Raw genomic sequence first — 20,731 nt, 5'->3', positions numbered from 1 at the left:
TTTACAGAAAAAGTGTAAATTTACAGAAAATCTGTAAATTTACAGAAAATGTGTAAATTTACAGAAAAAGTGTAAATTTAACACATACAGAAAAAGTGTAAATTTACAGAAAATCTGTAAATTTACAGAAAAAGTGTAAATTTTGCTAAAATTATATTTCATTGTTGCGATGGCAGCTCTACGCTTTCGTATTCCCCTGTATCTCCGAAACTAAGCGTTTTGGGACATACATTTATACGAACTTTTTTAATAATTTTTATGTGTAGAATATGCTGCTGGCATACAGTTCGGACCACCCTGTGTACTTTTCTAATACTCTTTAAAGTTTACAAGTCATAGATTAGTCAATATGCCCGCACAACTTCAGAAATATCTTCACCAAACCAAAGAGTCGATAAAAATGACAGGAAATGGTAAATGCAACGATGGGAACGATCCCTAACTTGGATAAGAATTGTTTACCTTTTTGTGACAAATCATGCTCTCACACAAATCAAGTAGTCGCGGTATTCTTGCGGCGTACATACAGATAAATTTATGATAATGTTCTAGATGTTTTTTGCGGTGGATTTTTTTTATCCAGTTTCTTTTTGTTTGTTTTGCTCCAGATACTGGACTAGTTCAGGATTAGTTCAAGATCAGGATGATTCAAATTCGGCTCGTTGAGCTACATATAAATACAATATAATAATACAAAAAAAAGAAAAATAAACATGCAAAGATTGCAAAGTAGGTCGATGTCGATGGGATTCAAAAGAGACTGGTTAAACTACAGGGTTGTTCACCACATACGACACGGAATATTGTAGCTAAACGATTAGATTTTTACAAATTGGGTTCAATTACAAAGTTTTGGGTTCGTTGAGGGACTATTTGAGCTACAATTTAAAAATATTTTTACAAGATACAGAGTGTCCCAAATAAATAAAAAATATCAAAGTTGTATTTTTTAAACGGAACACCCTGTATATTATTACATTTTTAGTTTCTACTATTAAAATAAAGGTAAATTCGATTAAGGTTTATTACACTTAAACCTTACCGTTTTTGAAATATTTTCAATTTTGTGAAATTGCAGTATAAATTTTAAGGCTTCATTTCTTAGAGGGTATCAAAGTTTTTAATACTAAATATTAACTGAAGTTTATTTATTGATCAGTTATTGTGTTGCAATAATAAAAATTTTACTATCTTATACAGAGTGTCTAAATATTTATTTTAAATAATTATTAGCCTTAAACAGCAATAACTTGTGTAATTTAAATAGAACACCCTGTATATTTTATGAGAATCAGATACACAATTTAATTTTCTATCAAATTGTATTATATCATTTTTTACCTATCTCTTCAAGTTTCCGTAGAAAATGCATTTTCTTGTAATTTAGAACTCATTTATCAATATACCCAGGGAATTCTGACATTTTAGATTATTTTTAAAGATGTACCAAATTTTTAAAGAGTACAGATATTAATATTGTCGATATAGTTCGTTTATTTCATTAAAAAATAAAAAAACTGTTTGAAATATTTGTTAATTGTTTTACTAAAAACGATAATATTACTAGCCTATACATTTTGTACATTTGTTGTTTTAAAAACAATCTAAAATGTCAATATCCATGGGTATATTGATAAATGAGGTCTAAATTATAAGAAAATGCATTTTCTACGAAAACTTGAAGGGATAGGTAAAAAGTGGTATAATATTATTTGATAGACAATTAAATTGTGCATCTGATTCTCATAAAATATATAGGGTGTTCCATTTAAATTAAACAAGTTATTGCCGTTTAAAGATAGTAATTATTTAAAATAAATTTTTAGACACTCTGTATAAGGTAGTATAATTTTTATTATTGCAACACAATAACTGATCAATAAATAAACTTCAGTAAATATTTAGTTTTAAAAATTTTGATACCCTCGGAGAAATGAAGCCTTCAAATTTATACTGCAATTTCACAAAATTGAAAATATTCAAAAAAAGGTAAGGTTTAAGTGTAATAAACCTTAATCAAATTCACCTTTATTTCAATCGTAGAAACTGAAAATGCAATAATATACAGGGTGTTTCATTTTAAAAAATACAACTTTGATATTTTTATTTATTTGGGACACTCTTGTATCTTGTAAAATATTTTTAAATTGTAGCTCTAATAGGACTTCAACGGACCCAAAACTTACAATTTGTAAAAGTCTAATCGTTTAGCTATATATATATATACCTTATTTTTCCGCCATCTTTGTACCGCGATATCTCCCTAATGGTTGACTTTTGACCCAACGTTTATGAAGCAAACTACCCTTTATTTTGAACAAGGAATCGCCCCTAAAGTTTTTCGCATTTGTTTTGAAATACCCTGTATAGCGTTTGACGCCTTGGGAGTAGCAAGGTACTGGTTGCCATGCTAGAGCCGTTCGGTATACAAGAAAGGTAATGTGGCTAGCATTACGCTCCAACCGCCTATTATTACCTCAAGATTATGAATCCCAAGTCCTCATTTAAGGCTGAGTCGACCTAGGTACCCAAACTATTTTTATTTTAATAAAATAGTCGGCTGATGAAATGCCAGGTGTAGGATTCGAACCCACTACCTTGAGATTGGTAGACGAGAGCCTGTACCTCTACGCCACCGGGCACCTAAGCAAAGAAGAACTTGAAAAGTAAAAAAGAATCACTAGCAACGACGATTTCGGGACGACCGGTATCCATGGATGCGACTATACTATTTACTTGCCAAGGATGTGCCAAGGATTTAAACAATGTTTGTGCTGGCGTACTTGTTGAAATGAACACGTCGTGTGAGCGCCGTACTTGCCAATGTCACAAATTACCTATAACAGATGCGAAAGAAAGCGACTGCATCGGAAACCGCTCGGCAAACCCCACACGCCTATTGAGTGGTGTAAATACACCAGTTGTTTAGTCCGGAAACCTATGCTGTGTCGTATTCGCTTGCTGGAATAACATAGTGCGTGGTTATATGTTTCTTTTTAAAAACGGGTGTAGGATTTTGTTGAACTTTTGAACTGTTATTTCTAAGTTTTGGTAATCTGTATATCTTATTTAAAATGGGATACAAATGTGTTTATTTATAAGGGAAAAAAAGATATTTATAGTATAAAAAATTAATTTATTTAACAAAATTTAATTAAAAATGTGACAAAATAGTACCTTTCTATTGGCTCTATCGGACTTTTTCGACTATATAAATCTTTATTTGTAAACTTTAATACATCAAATATTTTCAATCTAATAAATCATTTAATGATGTAAATAAGAGGAAATTTCTCACATGGGTGGTCAAATTCTATAGTTTTCATTATATCAAACAGCCTCTGAGAAATGTTTTCAACTCAAAATGCCTTTAATTATGTTTGACTACATCATTAAAAAGGGTCTTCAAATACATCAATGTGATATTTGTCTCAAATTTGCAAAAGAATCCGAATCTCTGGATAACTCGAAATTATTTACCCATTTAAAAGCCTTTGATCATGAAAGTGGAAAAATTTGTTCATTTTATTCACTGGAAATAGAAAAATTATTTATATTAAATTTTGATGAGTTTTGCACTGAAGAAAACATTCAGAGGCTGTTTGATATAATGAAAACTATAGAATTTGACCACCCATGTGAGAAATTTCCTCTTATTTATATCATTAAATTATTTATTAGATTGAAAATATTTTATGCATTAAAGTTTACAAAAAATAAAGATTTATATAGTCGAAAGAAGTCCGATAGAACCAATAGAAAAGTAACTATTTTGTCACATCTTTAATTAAATTTTGTTAAATAAATTAATTTTTTATACTATATATATCTTTTTTTTCCTAATCTCCTACGAACTGATATAATATGACGAGCAATCTATTAAATTACTGTGAGATTATATGCCTCGATAACATATTGGTGCAGATTATTTTCACCCAAACAAATAATAACCCAAACTATACATTGATGCGGATTGTCTATGAACTGTTTCTGAAGGTCACGGAAACCTGAACGCGTAATTCGGTGTTCTTTCGCATCTGTTGTAGTTAATTTGTGCCAATGTTGTTTACAAAGTGGGGACTGGTGGGGATACTTGCCAAGTACGCAAATATTGGCATACTTGCCAAGTAGCTTCAATCTGCTGAGGTGTTCGTTGAGCTGGTTATGACAATACGAAGATTGTTCTTCCTTAAAAACCTTTAAAAGCCTCGAAAGTTAAAATGTAGATTTAATATGCACAAACTTTTCTAACACGAATATATTGAAGATATCTTGTATATGTTGTTAACCCTATTTTGTACACTATGGTTTGCTGTCTATTCATATTATTTTTCTCTAAGTTTAAACTCATTAATCACGTTGTAAGAATATTTTCTAATCCAGTTTATCGATTACAAAACTATTGACCTGACATGAATGCCTTATTTTAAACGTTTATCTTCTCTAAATTATTTCAAAATTTCCTTATACATTTCATTCTATTAATATTATGTATATGGTGTTCTAAAATTATTTTCGGAAACATACTTGTGTGCGGATTGTTCTTTTTGGTATCTAAAATAGTTGTAACACTTGCTCCCTATATATCAATGTCTGGATTCTTGTTATATGTTTCGTATTTAGCCACATTTATAAACAAAGTAAATGTAATGTTTTTGTTTTAGGCTGCATTAAATTAATAATTAAAAAATGATCAATCTAGACGTCTCAGTAATAAAGTAAAGTATTTTAGGTTAAAAATAGTTTGCAAATTTTAATAAACGCTTGTTAAAAATAAAGAAAATTGGCGCCGGGAGATATACCACGTATAGCCGCCCATACTAAAATATGTTAATAAAAAGTTGGTAGGCAGTTCTTTTAGTTTCAAAGTAAAGGAATTTTTCCAATTTTGGTCCGCGGTAATTTCCCCTATCCGCCACCTGGGGTCGCGTCTGATGGGAGTTTGGAGTTCTCCACACGGATTTTCTCAAAAACGGACTATGGAAACACTGAATATCTGAAAAACTGCGACTTTGACTGATTTTGATGTTATTACAAATTTTGTTGCAAATACTCTTCCTAATCTTAAATTGGAAACCGCGTTCCGCCAGCTTGTGGTGCAACCAAATCAATTTAATTTTGGAGTTACGATTTTTTTTAAATTTTTAACCCCCTCCCATACCCCCTTACCAACCCCCCACCCCCACCAAAAACTAATGGCCAGATTCTCGGGTGCCACAGTATTTTTGTGCCAAATTTGGTTAAAATCGGTTTACCGGTTTTTGAGTTATCGTGTTACAGACGGACAGACAGACAGACAGACACCATGAAAATATTTTGTATTTAGGTCATTTGTGAACTCATTTTGATTGAAATTAAAAAAAAAATTGCCGATCTTAATAGCCTACCATACTTGTTGGTATGGTCGGCTATAAATATATATTTTTAATAATATTATGGCGGATAAATCAAAAAACATAATCTAAGATGAAAAATGTAATACATTTACTTAGATATCTGCTCAAATTTATTATCTGTAACCATAAATAATGTAAATTTTATAATAAGCTTTTAGTAATTTATTTTACTGATAACACTACTTCATTTTTTTAAGTGGCTATAATCTCAAAATGTTATGAAAATCTCTTAAAATGTATGTGCGGCAGACTTTTTGATGTATACAAGGACAAATGCACTTGCACTTGGTACCTTAGTACCAAAATATTCTGCCAAACTAAAGGTAGTATCAGACACAGCTACTTTTGTTGCGCAATTTTTTTGCAGCCGCTGCAAAAGTTGCATACAGTGTTCATACACCAGCAGAAAGTAGCCCAAAACGCGCAGTCTTTATGCAGCAGCTGCCTAAAAAAAGTTGCAGGTCCACACTACATGCTTTTCATATGTTTACACCAAAGCGCTACTTTTGCAACATATTTTGGTAGCCGCAGCCTTGGAGGGGCAACATTCAACAGTACACCACCCACAGCTCAAGGTATCGTGTGTATATCTTTTGGGAGAGCAAATCGGATTTGGAACTTTTCAACTTTTCAACAGTTTCAACTTTACAACTGTTCACACACGGCTATTTCTTAAACTGCGCGCAACAAAAAAGTAGCCTACGCACAACCAAGGTTGCCTAGGTATTCACACTTGCAGCAGATCAAGTTGCGCAGTTTTTTAATGTGCTGCGCAACAAAAGTAGCTATGTCTGATACTACCTTAAGTATACAACTATTTTATATGGGATTCACTGATATACAGTTCACACCAAATAAACTTTTAGTCACGTGGTTAAGCTTGACCGGCCCAGCGTTGCCCACTTTTACGTATTTTCTTTTAATCAAAATATTTTAAGAAACAAAAATAAATTAATTATAAATATATAAACAGTTATTATTTAAATCAACAAAACTCACTTTCTTAACAGCACATAAGGGACATAAAGGGCCATTACTACCGCTTTCCTTCATTGTTCTTTTGATGAAACCCTGTATGTATATTACGGCGTAACTTTTCCAATGTGCCACTAATATTATTACATCTACTTAACCTTTTAATTGATCCCAATTACCACTATCTGGTTGCTACACATAGTATATTTTTTGAATATTGTTAATTTCTATTTTGAAAATCGATATCATAGTAGTAGATACATATTATAGAAATTAGAGATTTTATTATTAGTTCTACAGACTATTTGTATATCGAAAAATTTTGCGAAAACCTGCATTTTTTGAAGCATTTTGATTGCATAGTGAAGAAAAGTTTAGAATCACTGAAAATATGTTTATTATTTTTAAATTTATAATCTAATACATGCTAATTTATTCTGTATGGTTTATTTAAATAAAATTTGTTCGGCGGATGCTAAGTTAAACGCTGAAAAAAAATGGGCAAGTGAGCATCGGCACTGACCTTTACTGATAAACGAGGTGAATGATATGAGCATTGGAGGTCACAAAAATAAACTGTATTCCAATAAAAACATCGAACCGAACTATAGCTGGCACTGCCAGTAAGTTTATGTTTAATTAGAACATTTCTCATTTTAGACAGCCTAGAATAGATGGGAACTTATGGTATTTGGTATATAATTTTAAATATATTCATATTAAACTGTAGTAATCCTTTTTTGCAGTTCAAAAACATATTTTTTTATAATAAATTAGTTATATTACTTAAGAGTACTTTCACTAGTCTGAAAAAGTAGCATAATAAGCGTTCGACCCAGGGTTCGACCTCTAACGTTTTCTATAAAACTGGCTAGGTATTTTTACACAAATGAAGAAGAAAATTAAAGATAGAGGATTATACTATATCTGTATTGTAGCACATTTTTAGACAACTTCTTTATTTTTAAGATTTTGATGGTCGAACATCAACAAAATATTCCTTATGTTTGGTCTAAATTTTCTCGAAAATAAAGACATTTAAAATTTCGTTACAATACGGAAATAGATTGAAGTTTTGTGATTAGAATGATATATAATTTATATGGTTTTGTAACAAATTGCTCGCTAGTTTATGACAAATGCTGAAGCTCTGCAAACCTTAATCAAGCCTTAATCAAAGCACGTGTGTTTGGAATTTTGGGGGTTACTTCAGGGGCGAATCGTGAATTTGTGGGGCCCTGGGCTGAAACTACTTAGAGGCCTACATAAGTACTCAGCTAATAGCCATATAAAAAAAACTGTTTCTATAATGATATATTATTCTTCTTCTTCTTTACGTGCCGTCTCTTTCGTGGAGGTTGGCGATCACATTGGCAAAATCTTCACGATTCTCGGCTTTCCTTATGAGTTCTTCAAAAGTTAGGTGAGTCCAGTTTCTGATGTTTCTCAACCAAGATAGTTTCTTCCTGCCGAGACCTCTCTTTCCTTCAATCTTACCCTTAACTATCAATTGTAAGACGTGGTATTTTTCATTTCTCAATATATGCCCTAAGTATGATGTTTTTCTTATTTTTATTATATTGAGCAATTCCCTTTCTCTGCCTATTCTGCTGTAGACTTCGGTATTTGTGATATGTGGATATCATAAATGTTACTTAAATCTACGCAAGTATTAGTTGTACAAAAGGCGACCTTATTGCTGTGGTAGCAATCTCTTCCAGGTAAACTTTGGGTGAGAGAGAAACCGAAATAGTGATATTTTATAAGAATATAAAAAAACAATAAAACAATTTTATTTATTTACTTATTATGAATTAGTAAAAGAAATTGATAGGTTGTAGTCACAGAAATTGACAGTTATTTGGTCATCACATTCCAAGTCTTTAGTTAGATCACAATTTATGGAAAGAAGTGATAAACTATTTAGTCGATGGTTAGACATTGTTGTCCTATATTTATTTTCTACATAGGACATCTTGGAGAAGGAGCGTTCTGCTTTACAGCTAGTGATTGGCAATGTTAAAAAAATCTTTAAAATGGTATAGCAGTTAGGGAACACGTTAATAAGTTTATTTTCATACATGAGCATAAAAATGTCACTGCAAGAGGTGTAAGACTCAGACATAGATTGGAGTAAGTATGATTTTAATTGAATGCACTCATTCACTAAATGCTCGTCTACGTCATCGGGATTGTAATCAATAATATGAAGTGTAATTTCCAAATCTATGTTTTCGATATTTTTGTCTTGCAAATCCATTAAAAATTTGAATTTCTTGCTATATGTCTCATAGACTTGTCTCCTTTTATTTAAATCCATAATCAGCTTATCCAACGCAACTTTTAACGTGTCTCTTTAAATCTTTCTGCGCCGTATACTGAGAATTCACCTGTAGACTTATCTGAAAATTTTGGGATAATGCATCTCTTGTTTATGTAATTGTAGTCTATTATTACACTAGTACTTAATTTTTTAGCTTTTTCGTCGTATTCCTGTAACATTTGATCTGATTGATGTCGTATGTTGCTCACAAAGTCTTTTAAAGAAACAATTAACTTGTTGCCTTCACAAATGTCTAAACCAGGGCTTTGTATTTTTTTATTAACTAAATGAAATCTCTCCAAAACTTCTTCCCAAAAGATAATTAAAATTGCAGTCTCGAGTTTCGCCATTTTATTGAATAAATTTCGTGCCTCTTTCCGGAAATCAACTTTCTCAACCTCATTTTCGCTGAAACTTTTGAAATTTTTTATAATGTCATCATAATTATTTTTTAAGGCTTTGACAGCATCATAGTGGCAAGGCCATCTTGTCTGGCTTAAACTTTTGAACCTGAATTTTAATTTTATTTCACGATTCAACAGTTCCCACCTATGGGTCTATTGTTTTTCGCGGGGCCTTGTAACCTCGGGGCCCTGGGCTGCAGCCCAAACAGCCCGTAGGTAGATCCGGCCCTGGGTTACTTAACAAGACAGGATCGGGCTAAGCCTTAGGCAGATTTCTGATATAAAATATATATTTCCTTCGACCACACACCCGCTTTCCCAGACCCCTGAGACCGACCCGAACAGTACAGCGTAGTAGACTCTTAAGTAAATAACACTTGGTTACCCTTTCATTTTCTTACTCTTAAAACAATCAGCAAAGCTTCTGGGTACAGTTGGGTACAGTCAGTCATACTCCTTTTGGTAATATGGCCATCAACACTTGTATTGAATGAAACACACAATGGCCATGAACACTTGTATTGAAATCAAACAATTGACATGTATGGCTTCTTGCAGTGGATGTAAGAAATTGTCTGTGGTTTATTTTATTATTATACAGAGTGAGTCTTAAATAAGTGCAAATATCTTTAGGGCTAGTAGATCTCGATAAAAGAAACATATTTTTTCTTTACCGTTTTTCAAATAAGTCGAAAATAACCCAGATATTTTACTTTGAAAATTTCAAAAATATTATTTTCGCTTAAATTTTAAGAACCACTGGATCTTTTCTAGGTTTTTTCTTGTGAATTTAATCATCTATCTATGTTGCTATATTATCAAGAAATTATGTTTTTAACTGAAAACTAAAAAAAAATCATTTTTTTTTAATTTGTATTACTTTTTGGCCATCTTAAAATCTGTTTTCCAAAGTTTAGATCGAAAAATCACCCCGTACTGCTTCCAATTAATTACATTACCACCACCACCACTGCGACATCCCCCCAAAAAAATCCAAACCGAAAATGAATAATTCATTAACGCGCGCTAAACAGTAGTGAAAACAGGGGGGACACAACGTGGCTGCAACGGGCGGCCCCCTAGCGGCGAGCGAGAGCAATTAATCTTTTGCCGGTGGATTCGCTCCGATCCCCCCTCTCTGACCCCAGCAACCCCCAAAATCAGTCGCCGTCGCCGACGGATTAAGAGATGTAGACCCAAACCTTAGACCATTGCTATAGGAGCTAGACCCATTTTTTTATCTAAACTTATAGGATAGATAAAAACGTAAAATAAATTAAACATCTGAATTCCAATATTAAGAAGATTCTATGTTTTTCTCAAGTTAAAAGTTTCTTGTTAAGGATTGGAACTTTTGATTTCATAAAGTACCAAAATGACATTCTTCTTTCAATGACTTGCTCTATACAGAGCATTAATTAGCGACCTCTTGCATAGGTAAAGTTTGAAACTTTACCCAAATGTTTGGGTAAGCATTGAAACAAAAATTATTGCATTTTTTCTAACTTAGAGTCAATGATTCATTAAATTTCGAGTAAATAACGTTTTTGTGATAAATTTAATATAAAAATTATTAATCTAGAAGAAAAAAAAATTATCAAAAAGTACTAAAAAAAATTAAAAAAATACAATAGAAAAAAATTGTCGCATGGTGGCACGTATAGCCGCCCATACTAAAATATTTTAATAAAAAGTTGGTAGGCACTTCTTTTAGTTTCAAAGTAAATGAATTTTCCAATTTTTTTTATCTCAAAAACCGCGATTTTGACTGCACTGAAAAAAAGAATCTCTCAGTCGAAATGAATATGACTTTGACCCAAAAGATTGGCGCTTTTCAATAGGGCCAAGAACGACGTTTCTTTTCCCAAAGCATTAACTAAAAAATTACTTTAGAGAATAGAAGAATCTATCTGTCCAAAGTATTTCACTCTTGACCCAAAATGAATATGCAAAGAAGTTCTTGCTACAAGAACAATAGTCTCTTTGATTCATGCAAAAATTCTTGATTGAAAAGGGACATTTCTTGATTAAAGAGACACTTTTCTTAAACCAATAGTGAATACTATTGACTCAACTAAAATTTATTTTGATCTAAGAGAAGTCTATACATCATATACAGGCATGTTACGAGGTATATTATTTTCTGATAAATTTAGGTTTTCCTGGTCTGTAGTAAGTAAAGTGATATTATTTTCCTCGATAGTAGTTATTTCTGTTTCTTCACTCCTTGGTATTTTTTGGGGTGGTTCATCACTCTACACATTACAAAGAAATGTTACATCACGATTAATCAAAGTAAAGCAAATACATTATTAAAATTATAAGGTTTGGTCACATTTTGAATTTTTTAATACGACGACTTTCGAAGAGAAATTTTCGAATTTTTCAAGAGAACTAGTTTTCTTGAGTTAAGAGAGTTTTTCTTCACGCAAAATATTTTCTTTTACGCTAAAATAAATTCTCTTGCCACAATTTTTTTTTCAAGAACGATGACGACTTTAGTTTAAGTCTATCTTTTTTATCAGTGTGATTTTGATGTTATTACAAATTACAAATTTTGTTACAAATATTATTCTTAATCTTAAATTGAAAACCGCGTTTCGCTAGCTACTGTAATTTTGGAGTTACGATTTTTAAAATTTTTAACCCCCTCCCATACCCCTTTACCAACCTCCCACCCCCTTCAAAAACTAATGGCCAGATTCGCTGGTGCCACAATATTTTTGTGTCAAATTTGGTTAAAATCGGTTTAGCGGTTTTTGAGTTATCGTGTTACAGACGGACCCTACGGACAGACAGACAGACACCATGAAAATATTTTGTATTTAGGTCATTTATGACCCAAATAACTCATTTTGAGTGAAATTAAAAAAACTTTTTTTTGTCGATCTTAATAGCCTACCATACCTGTTGGTATAGTGGGCTAAAAAGTACTAAAAAAATTAAAAAACGCAATATTTTTTTTGTTTCAATGTACACGCTTAGGGCTAAAAGAATAGAAAAAAAGTAAACATTTCTTTGTTTATAGAAACTCAAATTTGTACAAAACTCTATCATAAGAAACCATTTTTCTAATGCAGTGAATTTCCTACAAAATCATAAGTTGCGCGTATTAATGATTTTTTGTTAACGAGTTATAAAATTCGTTAAAAAAAGGTCCGCTATTTTTACTAAGCATATTAAATTCATACTTTATCCAAAAAATGTCACTAGTTCAAAAACTAACCAAAAAACTGTTAATTTGTGAGGTATATACTTTATTGCACTACAGGTTACACATCTGTGCATCCCCAGTACTGGCTCTGGATCAAGATATAGGCTTCTTTTGATCATCACCTTGCAAGTTCATCATCTTTTCCGATGAGTTTTTTCTAAATTACTAACCTCTAAATCCAAAAAATCTTTAGCTCATCCTATTTTAATTCTAAATCACAATATATGTCGGCTACACAGCACCGACCAGTGAAAAATATCTACGTGTTTTACAGTCTCTTATCCGAATATAAGCGAAAGAAGGCAAAAGGCATGCCGACGCTGCCGGTAGGGCGAGCGTCCCGACGCTGGGGCGTCCGTCTTGGTGGCGCCGCTTTAGCACCTCGGTGCCCTGTCACCTGTCAAACGGTATGGGGGTAGATTTAGGAAGGGGATGATGCATGTAAAAGCCACCCGTTCAAGAGGACGGTCGTGTGATTTATCGGCGCGATGGATTCGGATTCGAGTTGAGCTCTTTCTAATGCCCATTGTGTATGATGGCGTTGCTCGAATTTTTCTAAAGCAAAAAAAAACGTTCAATTTAAAGTGCTTTTTTGTTTAAATATCGAGAATGTTAAAATTCTATTGGAATTCATGAAAGATTCTTGATAAAACCTTGACTAAACCTTTTCTTTTACATTACAAGCTTTTACTTAAGGGTCTATTACGCTGTACTGTTCGGGTCGTTCTTAGGGGTCGGGTAAAGAAGTTCAATTTAAAGTACTTTTTTATTTAAAGATTGAGAATGTTAAATTCTCTTGGAATTCATGAAAGATTCTTGATAAAACCTTGACTAAACCTTTTCTTTTACATTACAAGCTTTTACTTAAGGGTCTATTACGCTGTACTGTTCGAGTCGTTCTTAGGGGTCGGGTAAAGAAGTTCAATTTAAAGTACTTTTTTATTTAAAGATTGAGAATGTTAAAATGATATTGGAATTCATGAAAGATTCTTGATAAAACCTTGACTAAACCTTTTCTATACTTTCTTCATTACAAGCTTTTACTTAAGGGTTACGCTGTACTGTTCGGGTCGTTCTTAGGGGTCGGTTAAAGCGGGTGTGTGGCCGAAGGAAATATATATTATATTTCAGAAATGTGCCTAAGGTTTAGCTCGATACTGTCATGTTAAGCCACACCCAAAATTCCAAACACACGTGCTTTGATTAAGGCTTGATTACGGTTTGCAGAGCTTCAGCATTTGCCATAAAATAACGAGTAATTTGTTACAAAACCATATAAATTATATATCACTGTAATGACAAAACTTCAATCTATTTCTGTATTGTAACGGAATTTCAAATTATGTCTCTATTTTCGAGAAAATTTAGTCCAAGCATAAGGAATATTTTGTTGATGTTTGGCCATCAAAATCTTAAAAATTAGGTTTTTTAAAGGAAAAAAAACGGATATATTTACTAGTAAATCACCAAGAGTTTAAATTATTATCGAAAATTTTAATCTCTTATGCTATTACTAGTAAAAATATTCATTTTTTTTTCTTTCAAAAAGTTCAGCCTTTTGTTTTACCCCTTGGGTCAAGATTATTGATATGGTGGCGCCAGACGGATTCTCAGGTATCCTCAAGCCAAAGGCGATTATGTAAATGCGAATATCACCCACAGAGGGCGCTTTATATTCAGATTCCACTCGTAAAAATCCCCGAAATGACGCCGAATCCAACACCGAAGAAGTCCTTTCGTCGACGCTAGAGCTAATCAAGGACTGGAAGGGAGAAGGGGGTTGCATTTTTATACCAATCCATTATTCAACGATCGAGATCATATCTACGTGGTTTAAAAAATCTATTAACCTCCATAAAAGTACCATTTTTAACGCATGATATCCATGTATAAAATGTAATTTTATGACACGTAAAGAATAAATAAGATATTTGAACTTAATATTTCTAATGAGAGAAGCTTTACCTTCTAAAAAAAATAAAATAGGCTTTTTTAATACAATCTAATAAAAATAGATGTATTGCTCATGAATCTGTAGATGTTAGTAATGTATGGCAATCGCTTCTTTAATTTTAAAGAACATAACATAAATAAACCTAACATACGTAAAAATTAAAAACAAATTAAAAAGTCGTAAATAATCATACAGAAAGTTTGAAGCTTTTTGGTTTTACCTTATTAAGTAATTGTTATCAGGTAGTTTCAGGAGGAACTTAATTGAAGAGGAATACTCCAGCTACGAAGAAGAGTAGAATGGTTTCAGAAGCGGAAGATCATATAGAGATAATATCTTTGCATTGAAACAGATCATCGAGAAGAAATCTGCAATGAACCAGGAAGTTCATATAACATTCATCGATCTACAAAAAGCATATGATACAGTGCCAATAATAAAATTATGGGAAGTATTGCACGAATCAAGAATTAACGCAGCTCTGATAAAAGCTGTACAAAATCTTTAGCATGGAGGAAAATCACAAATAAAAACGGTCAACAGTCTCTCAGAGGAAATTTCTATCACTAAAGGGCTCCGACAGGGTCGCTGTATATCCCCAACACTATTTAAGATTTATATTGTCAAGGCCTTACATCTATGGAAAAGAAAATGTAACGGAATGGGTATAGAACTAAATGACATATGCCTATACACCTTGCAATTTGCAAACGACCAGGCCATAATTGCAAACGACAAAGATGACATGGAATATATGGTGCGGAAAATAATTGAAGAATATGCTAAATGACGTCTCACAGTAAATACAGAAAAAACAAAATACCTTCCAATTGGAGCTAATACAGAAAATCTTATTTTAGACAATAATATGGAAATTAGGGCATTTGAAGATTACAGGTACCTGGGATCGATATTTACAGGAGATGGATCGGACGATAGAGAAATAAACAACAGAGTAATACAGGCACGAAGAGTTAACAGATGCATAGATGGCATTCTATGGAGCACTGAAATTACAAAAAACAAGAAATATAATATATACGAGACACTAGTTAAAAGCAAATTACTCTATGGATGTGAAACATGGCGACTCACTGAAAGGAATAAAAGGAAATTAGAGACAACAGAAATGGACGCGATTAGAAGAGCAATGAGAATTTCACGGAGGGATAAGATCAGAAATGAAGACATTAGACAACGGATGGGAATAGAGGGAACAATAGTAAATGATATAGAACAAAAACAATTAATATGGTACGGCCACGTTCAGAGAATGCACAATGAAAAAATTCCAAAACAAGTCATTCATTGGATACCACCTGGTAAACGAAAGAGAGGACGTCCCAAGAAAACATGGATGGAAGGAATAAGAAGGTCGATGAGCGAGAAAAATCTGACCGAAGAAGATCAATGGGAAAATCGCACAGGGTGGAAGTTAGGCATCGGACAACGTCGTAGGCCGTTCTGAACCGAATTTATATATTATATATATATATATATCAGGTAGTTAATGGTTAATTTTGAGGTTTAACTTGATACAATGTCAATTTAACAGAACGTCAACGATTTTTGTAGAAGTATCTGTTTAAAAAAGCTAAAGTGTTCTTGAATAGTTGAATTTAAATATTTTGTTTATTCTTTGTATTTTTTTGCTTCCGACGACGGAAAGAGATAAACTTTCCGAAACGTTAAGTATTTTTTTGTCCGTTAGGCAAATTTGTTTATTGGTAGACCACTGCTGACAATTAGCTTCCTTTGGATTAACGCAGCAGTGTTTACAAAAATAATTATTTTATTTTGTAGATTTTCTTTCAGTGGCAAAATACCCATATAGGACTTTTTTGGAGAGATGAATCCGCCACATAGGTATAGACATTTATTACAAAGACACTCAAATGCATGTAAACTCTGTACAAGTAACAATTTTTAAATCAAGATACAATCCAACTCCTGACACAATGTCTTTCAAATAAAATATCACCCTCCTCTACTTGTACACACATAGTTTATCACAATTTATAATTAAATTATTAACGTTACGGCAACTTTGCTCAAGCTTTAATTTTTTGGGGTTGATCTTCGAAACAGAAAAGGGTCGGGGTGGATGATACAACACACCGAAATTATTTATACGGTCTACAAACTTACGGAGAACGATTAAGAAAGGGATATAAAACATCAACTCGATGTGACATGTCTTAATCCAAGAATGGGGTGAGTTGGAGGGGTACATGTCACCCCCCCTGGTGCTTTTCTTCGTCAACTCTTGTCAATATAATGAGTTCGCGTTTGTTGGGTATTATGTACTTGTGTTGAAGTAAGTTCGATGTTGTTTCGGTTCCAAGGATATCTGTTGGTTAAGGGCGATTAGAAAGGAAAAATCGATATGCTTTAATAAATTCGTCGGTTGTTTGGTTTGTAAGGATTAGACAGCACTAAATGGTATTGAAAAGCGTGAATTTTAAGATAGATACTTATTAATTCAAACGGTTTTTAAGTTCGTCGTTTTGTTTCAATATTGAAACTAAAGAATTTTGGACTTTATAAGTTGTGTTTAACGTGTGTTTACAAGTTACCTTGTATTTTTAACTATGCCATCAATTTTTTAACAACAAATTAATATTTGTATTTACGAGGGGGGGATTTAAAAACCTCAAAAAATTGTTCTCGATGACAGAGGATGAAAGGAAACCAACTTTTTTATAAACTAACAAGGAAAAAATACGTAAAAGGCATTCCCTTTGTGGCAGAATTGATAGTAAATAAATAATGCAATAGACAGGACAATGTATGCAGATTGAGACCACTTAGGTCTAATCAGTGCTCTGATCTACTTCGGCGGCAGCGATTGTCTACGTCTAACTAAAATATTCAGAACGGAAAAGAAAATTGTGAAGATTGCGTGAGAGCATAGAGGGCTATAAGGAACGACTAAAAGATTTGATAAAAAATACAATAAAACATAGCACAAATCAATTAATACTTATTTATTATAAATTCGATACAACCATGGACATATTCGGCGCCGGACTGACTAACTGGAATTTAAATTTCCCGCGCTGGGGATTCAGGTGGTAGCTCTGATGTAAGAAATGTCAAGTGGCCACATTTATTTATTTATTTCCTGACATTGTCACTCGTTTTGACACTTTAGTGCTTTAGTACTTTAGTAATTTTTTAGTTCACAGTACAAATTTTTGGTTTAAATAAATTGTGTTGCGAAAATCGTTTTATCTAACTATACTAACTTAATAAAAGAGATACAACACGACAAAACGAACATTAAACTGCCGAAAAAACCGCTCATATTCCACTATTTCTCTTTCTCCAGTCCGATCTTGCCGACCTTGCGTTTCCAGATAACCGGAAGCGGAAGTAGGGGGGTGGGGGCGAGAACAGATGACTTCCGGCGTCCGAGAGTCCGACGCGGTGGCAGCGGAGCGTCTCGGCGGCGCCTCCACGACAGGTAGACGTTGGTCTTTTGCGGAAAATTCTGGAAAACTGCAAAGTTTCTTAATTTTTATCGCGTATCGAGAAGTGTGGCGCCTTGCGTTGTCTGGACCGGGGTTTCCGACAAAGAAAAGGTGCTATTACCTGCGATTTTCTAGGAAAATGGGTCGAGAAATTTATCGAAGACCTATAAAGAACTAATTTTGACATTTAAAAGTCCGTTTTACTAGTCCGAAAAAGTAGCAAAATAAAAGCGTTCGGCATTTAACGTTTTATGTAAAACTGGCTAGGTGTTTTTACACAAATGAAGAAGGAAATTAAAGATAAAGGATTATACTATACCCGTATTGTAGCTCATTTTTCGACAACTTCTTTATGTTTAAGATTTTGATGGTCAAACATCAACAAAATATTCCTTATGTTTGGACTAAATTTTGTCGAAAATAAAGACTTGAAAAAGATTGAAAATTTGAATTTTTAGAGAAAAAATTGATTTTTTTTAATTTTTTTAAAACTGTAACTATTTAAAAACTTTTGGTCTTGAAGATGTGCTACAATATTTATATGTTATATTTGTTATTTTTTTTTATTGACACTTGATTTCATTTTGTTTCAGAATTCGATAAGACACAATTTGTCGCTGCACAACCGTTTCATGAGGGTCCAGAACGAGGGCACGGGCAAATCGTCATGGTGGATGATCAATCCGGACGCGAAGCCTGGAAAATCGGTGAGACGCAGAGCGGCCTCCATGGAAACGAGTAAATTTGAAAAAAGAAGAGGTAAGTGACCCTATAGTCAATCATCATTGACAAATTGACATACTATGCAGCGAATCTATCAATAAATGGGACATATTTTTACTGCAGAGTATTATTTAAAATAATATTCTTCAGTAGAATGTAGATTCTATGAGGGCAGTTAATGACCTCAACCTTATAGATCTATTGAGTCCATCTTTCTTGAGTTATAACTCATCATACAGTATCAGGACTTTGACAAAAGCCTGTATCTGAGATAGTTTTACTGAAGTACTCAACCAAAGTACACTCGTACCAAAGTTTATGGCTCAAATGGTTGTCGTCTCGGTGCACTCAGTGCTGAAATGTTCTGTTCTGTGTGTTTCCCCATTTTTTCCACAGAATCTGTATCCACATCCACCGTTGTTTTTTAGCCAATCTACTGAGGTGTTTATTGAGAAGACAGTGTCCTGTTAAAAACCCCGTGACAGTCCGAAGATTGTTCTTACTTAAATCAAGAAAAATCTTAGACTTTTCTTGGACGTAAGTCCTGAGAAACTTCTTCGAGTGTCTTAAACCATTGGAGGATTCCCATTCCAGGCTACGGTTGAAGTCTTCCAGGTTCTCGAGTTCTTCTTTAAGTTGGTTTCAACTTGGGAAGCAGAACGGTTCTGGTACAGTTAGTGGAGTGTTCGCTCCTTTTCTAGCTATCGTTTGCTTTTTGCATTGCCTTCTAGTGGTTTGGCCCTCAGTGTAAGAAGAATTTATTTTCTTTGCCTAATTTGTTCAGCTTCTCTAGATATTCTAGGCAAATATTGCGCAGAATCGAAAAATGTAATAACATACACTACATGTTTGGTTAGGTTAGGGTTTTTTATTTGGTTAGTTAGTTCAGTTTAAAATAAGCAACCTTGTGTAACCTGATGTACCACCATTTTGAAAATATTTTAGCCATGTGTCCCCATCGACTTTACTATACTGTCAAATTATCAGATTATTTCTAATTCCAATTTTCCTTTTTAAGTTGTCAGGCTGATTATGAGTGAGCTGTGCTCGTTTACGTGGGAGTAACACATTTTTTTATCTATATTTTAAGACAAAATAGAACCTCAAATGGTAGTTAAATTTATTAAAAAATATAATAATTTTTACAGGGAGGGTGAAAAAGAAAGTGGAAATGATGAGAAACGGCGCCTTACCAGATCAACCTCCAAGTCCTAGTTCTTCAGTTTCGGAAAGCTTAGATCTGTTTCCAGATTCGCCACTGCACAGGTATATTAAATAATATGACATAATATATTTCCTTTTTTAGACCTTTATTTTTTTGCTGTATAAATAATTTATTTTCTTAATTTCTTCGTTAATAATGCAGTGCTGCTTATAAACAAAATAAATTACTAGAATAGAGAAACAAGTAAAAGAGTACTAGGCCAGTAAGCGAGGGTTTTAGGGTCCGAATTCTGAACACCTGCACCGATTGACGTGACATTTTAACAGTGAATAGGAGATACAGTGGTGGCCAAAAGTATGGAAACAGTGCTATGCTTAAACTCTCAGGAATATAAATGAACAGCTTATCAGCAAATAAAAGTATTCCAAAAATTACACAGCGAAAAAAATCTGTTTAGCAGTTTTTGTAGGAGAACAATAGATTTCTTGTGGCCAAAAGTATGGAAACCATAAATAAATACATTAAAATTATTTAGTTTAAGCTGATAAACGGTACGATTTGCTTCAGATAAATATAAACATCATGCCCAAGTCTAAATATTTTTTTACGAATTTAAAAAATAAAATAGTTGAATTATACAAGAGCGGTTATAAACAAATTCAAATAAGTAAAAATTTAAACATTTTAAACACCGTTTCGAAAATAATTCGTAAATTTAATAAAACAGGGAACGTTTCAACAGCTTTTAAGTCAGGAAGACCAAGAAAGTTGTGCAACAGGACAATGAAAGTAATGAAGAGAATATCAATTGGAGATCCAAGAAAAACATCCACAGACATTTCTCGAGAAATGGGTGAAAGGGGAATATCGGTGTCTACACGCACGGTGAGAAGAAGGTTGGATGACATGGGACTTTTTGGAAGAGTTGCGGTGAAGAAACCACTAATATCAAAGAAAAATAGGATGGTCCGCTTTAAATTTGCTCAAAATCATCTCACCTGGTCTTATCAGAAATGGAATACTGTACTGTTTAGCGACGAAAGCAAGTTTCAACTGTTTGGTAGTGACGGGAGACGTTATGTCCGAAGACCAAAAGGTACACGG

At 33.2% G+C, this 20,731-nt stretch overlaps 1 protein-coding gene across 3 annotated transcripts in view; it reads left to right on the top strand.

Annotated features, from left to right (window-relative positions):
• LOC115882069 (forkhead box protein O) overlaps window positions 1-20,731 on the top strand; it is a 234,500-nt gene that overhangs the window by 173,414 nt on the left and 40,355 nt on the right. For all 3 annotated transcript variants that reach the window (XM_030899896.1, XM_030899895.1, XM_030899897.1), the window contains exons 3-4: window positions 18,333-18,498; window positions 19,611-19,728. In XM_030899896.1, coding sequence (XP_030755756.1) covers window positions 18,333-18,498; window positions 19,611-19,728 — 284 coding nt within the window. The remainder of the gene's footprint in view (window positions 1-18,332; window positions 18,499-19,610; window positions 19,729-20,731) is intronic.

Source organism: Sitophilus oryzae, unplaced genomic scaffold (genome assembly GCF_002938485.1).
Source record: "Sitophilus oryzae breed Bouriz unplaced genomic scaffold, Soryzae_2.0 scaffold_1745_pilon_pilon, whole genome shotgun sequence".
Taxonomy (NCBI): Eukaryota; Metazoa; Arthropoda; class Insecta; order Coleoptera; family Curculionidae; genus Sitophilus; species Sitophilus oryzae.
The sequence above is the reverse complement of the archived record's forward strand: the minus strand, read 5'-3'. Positions and strand labels throughout refer to the sequence as shown.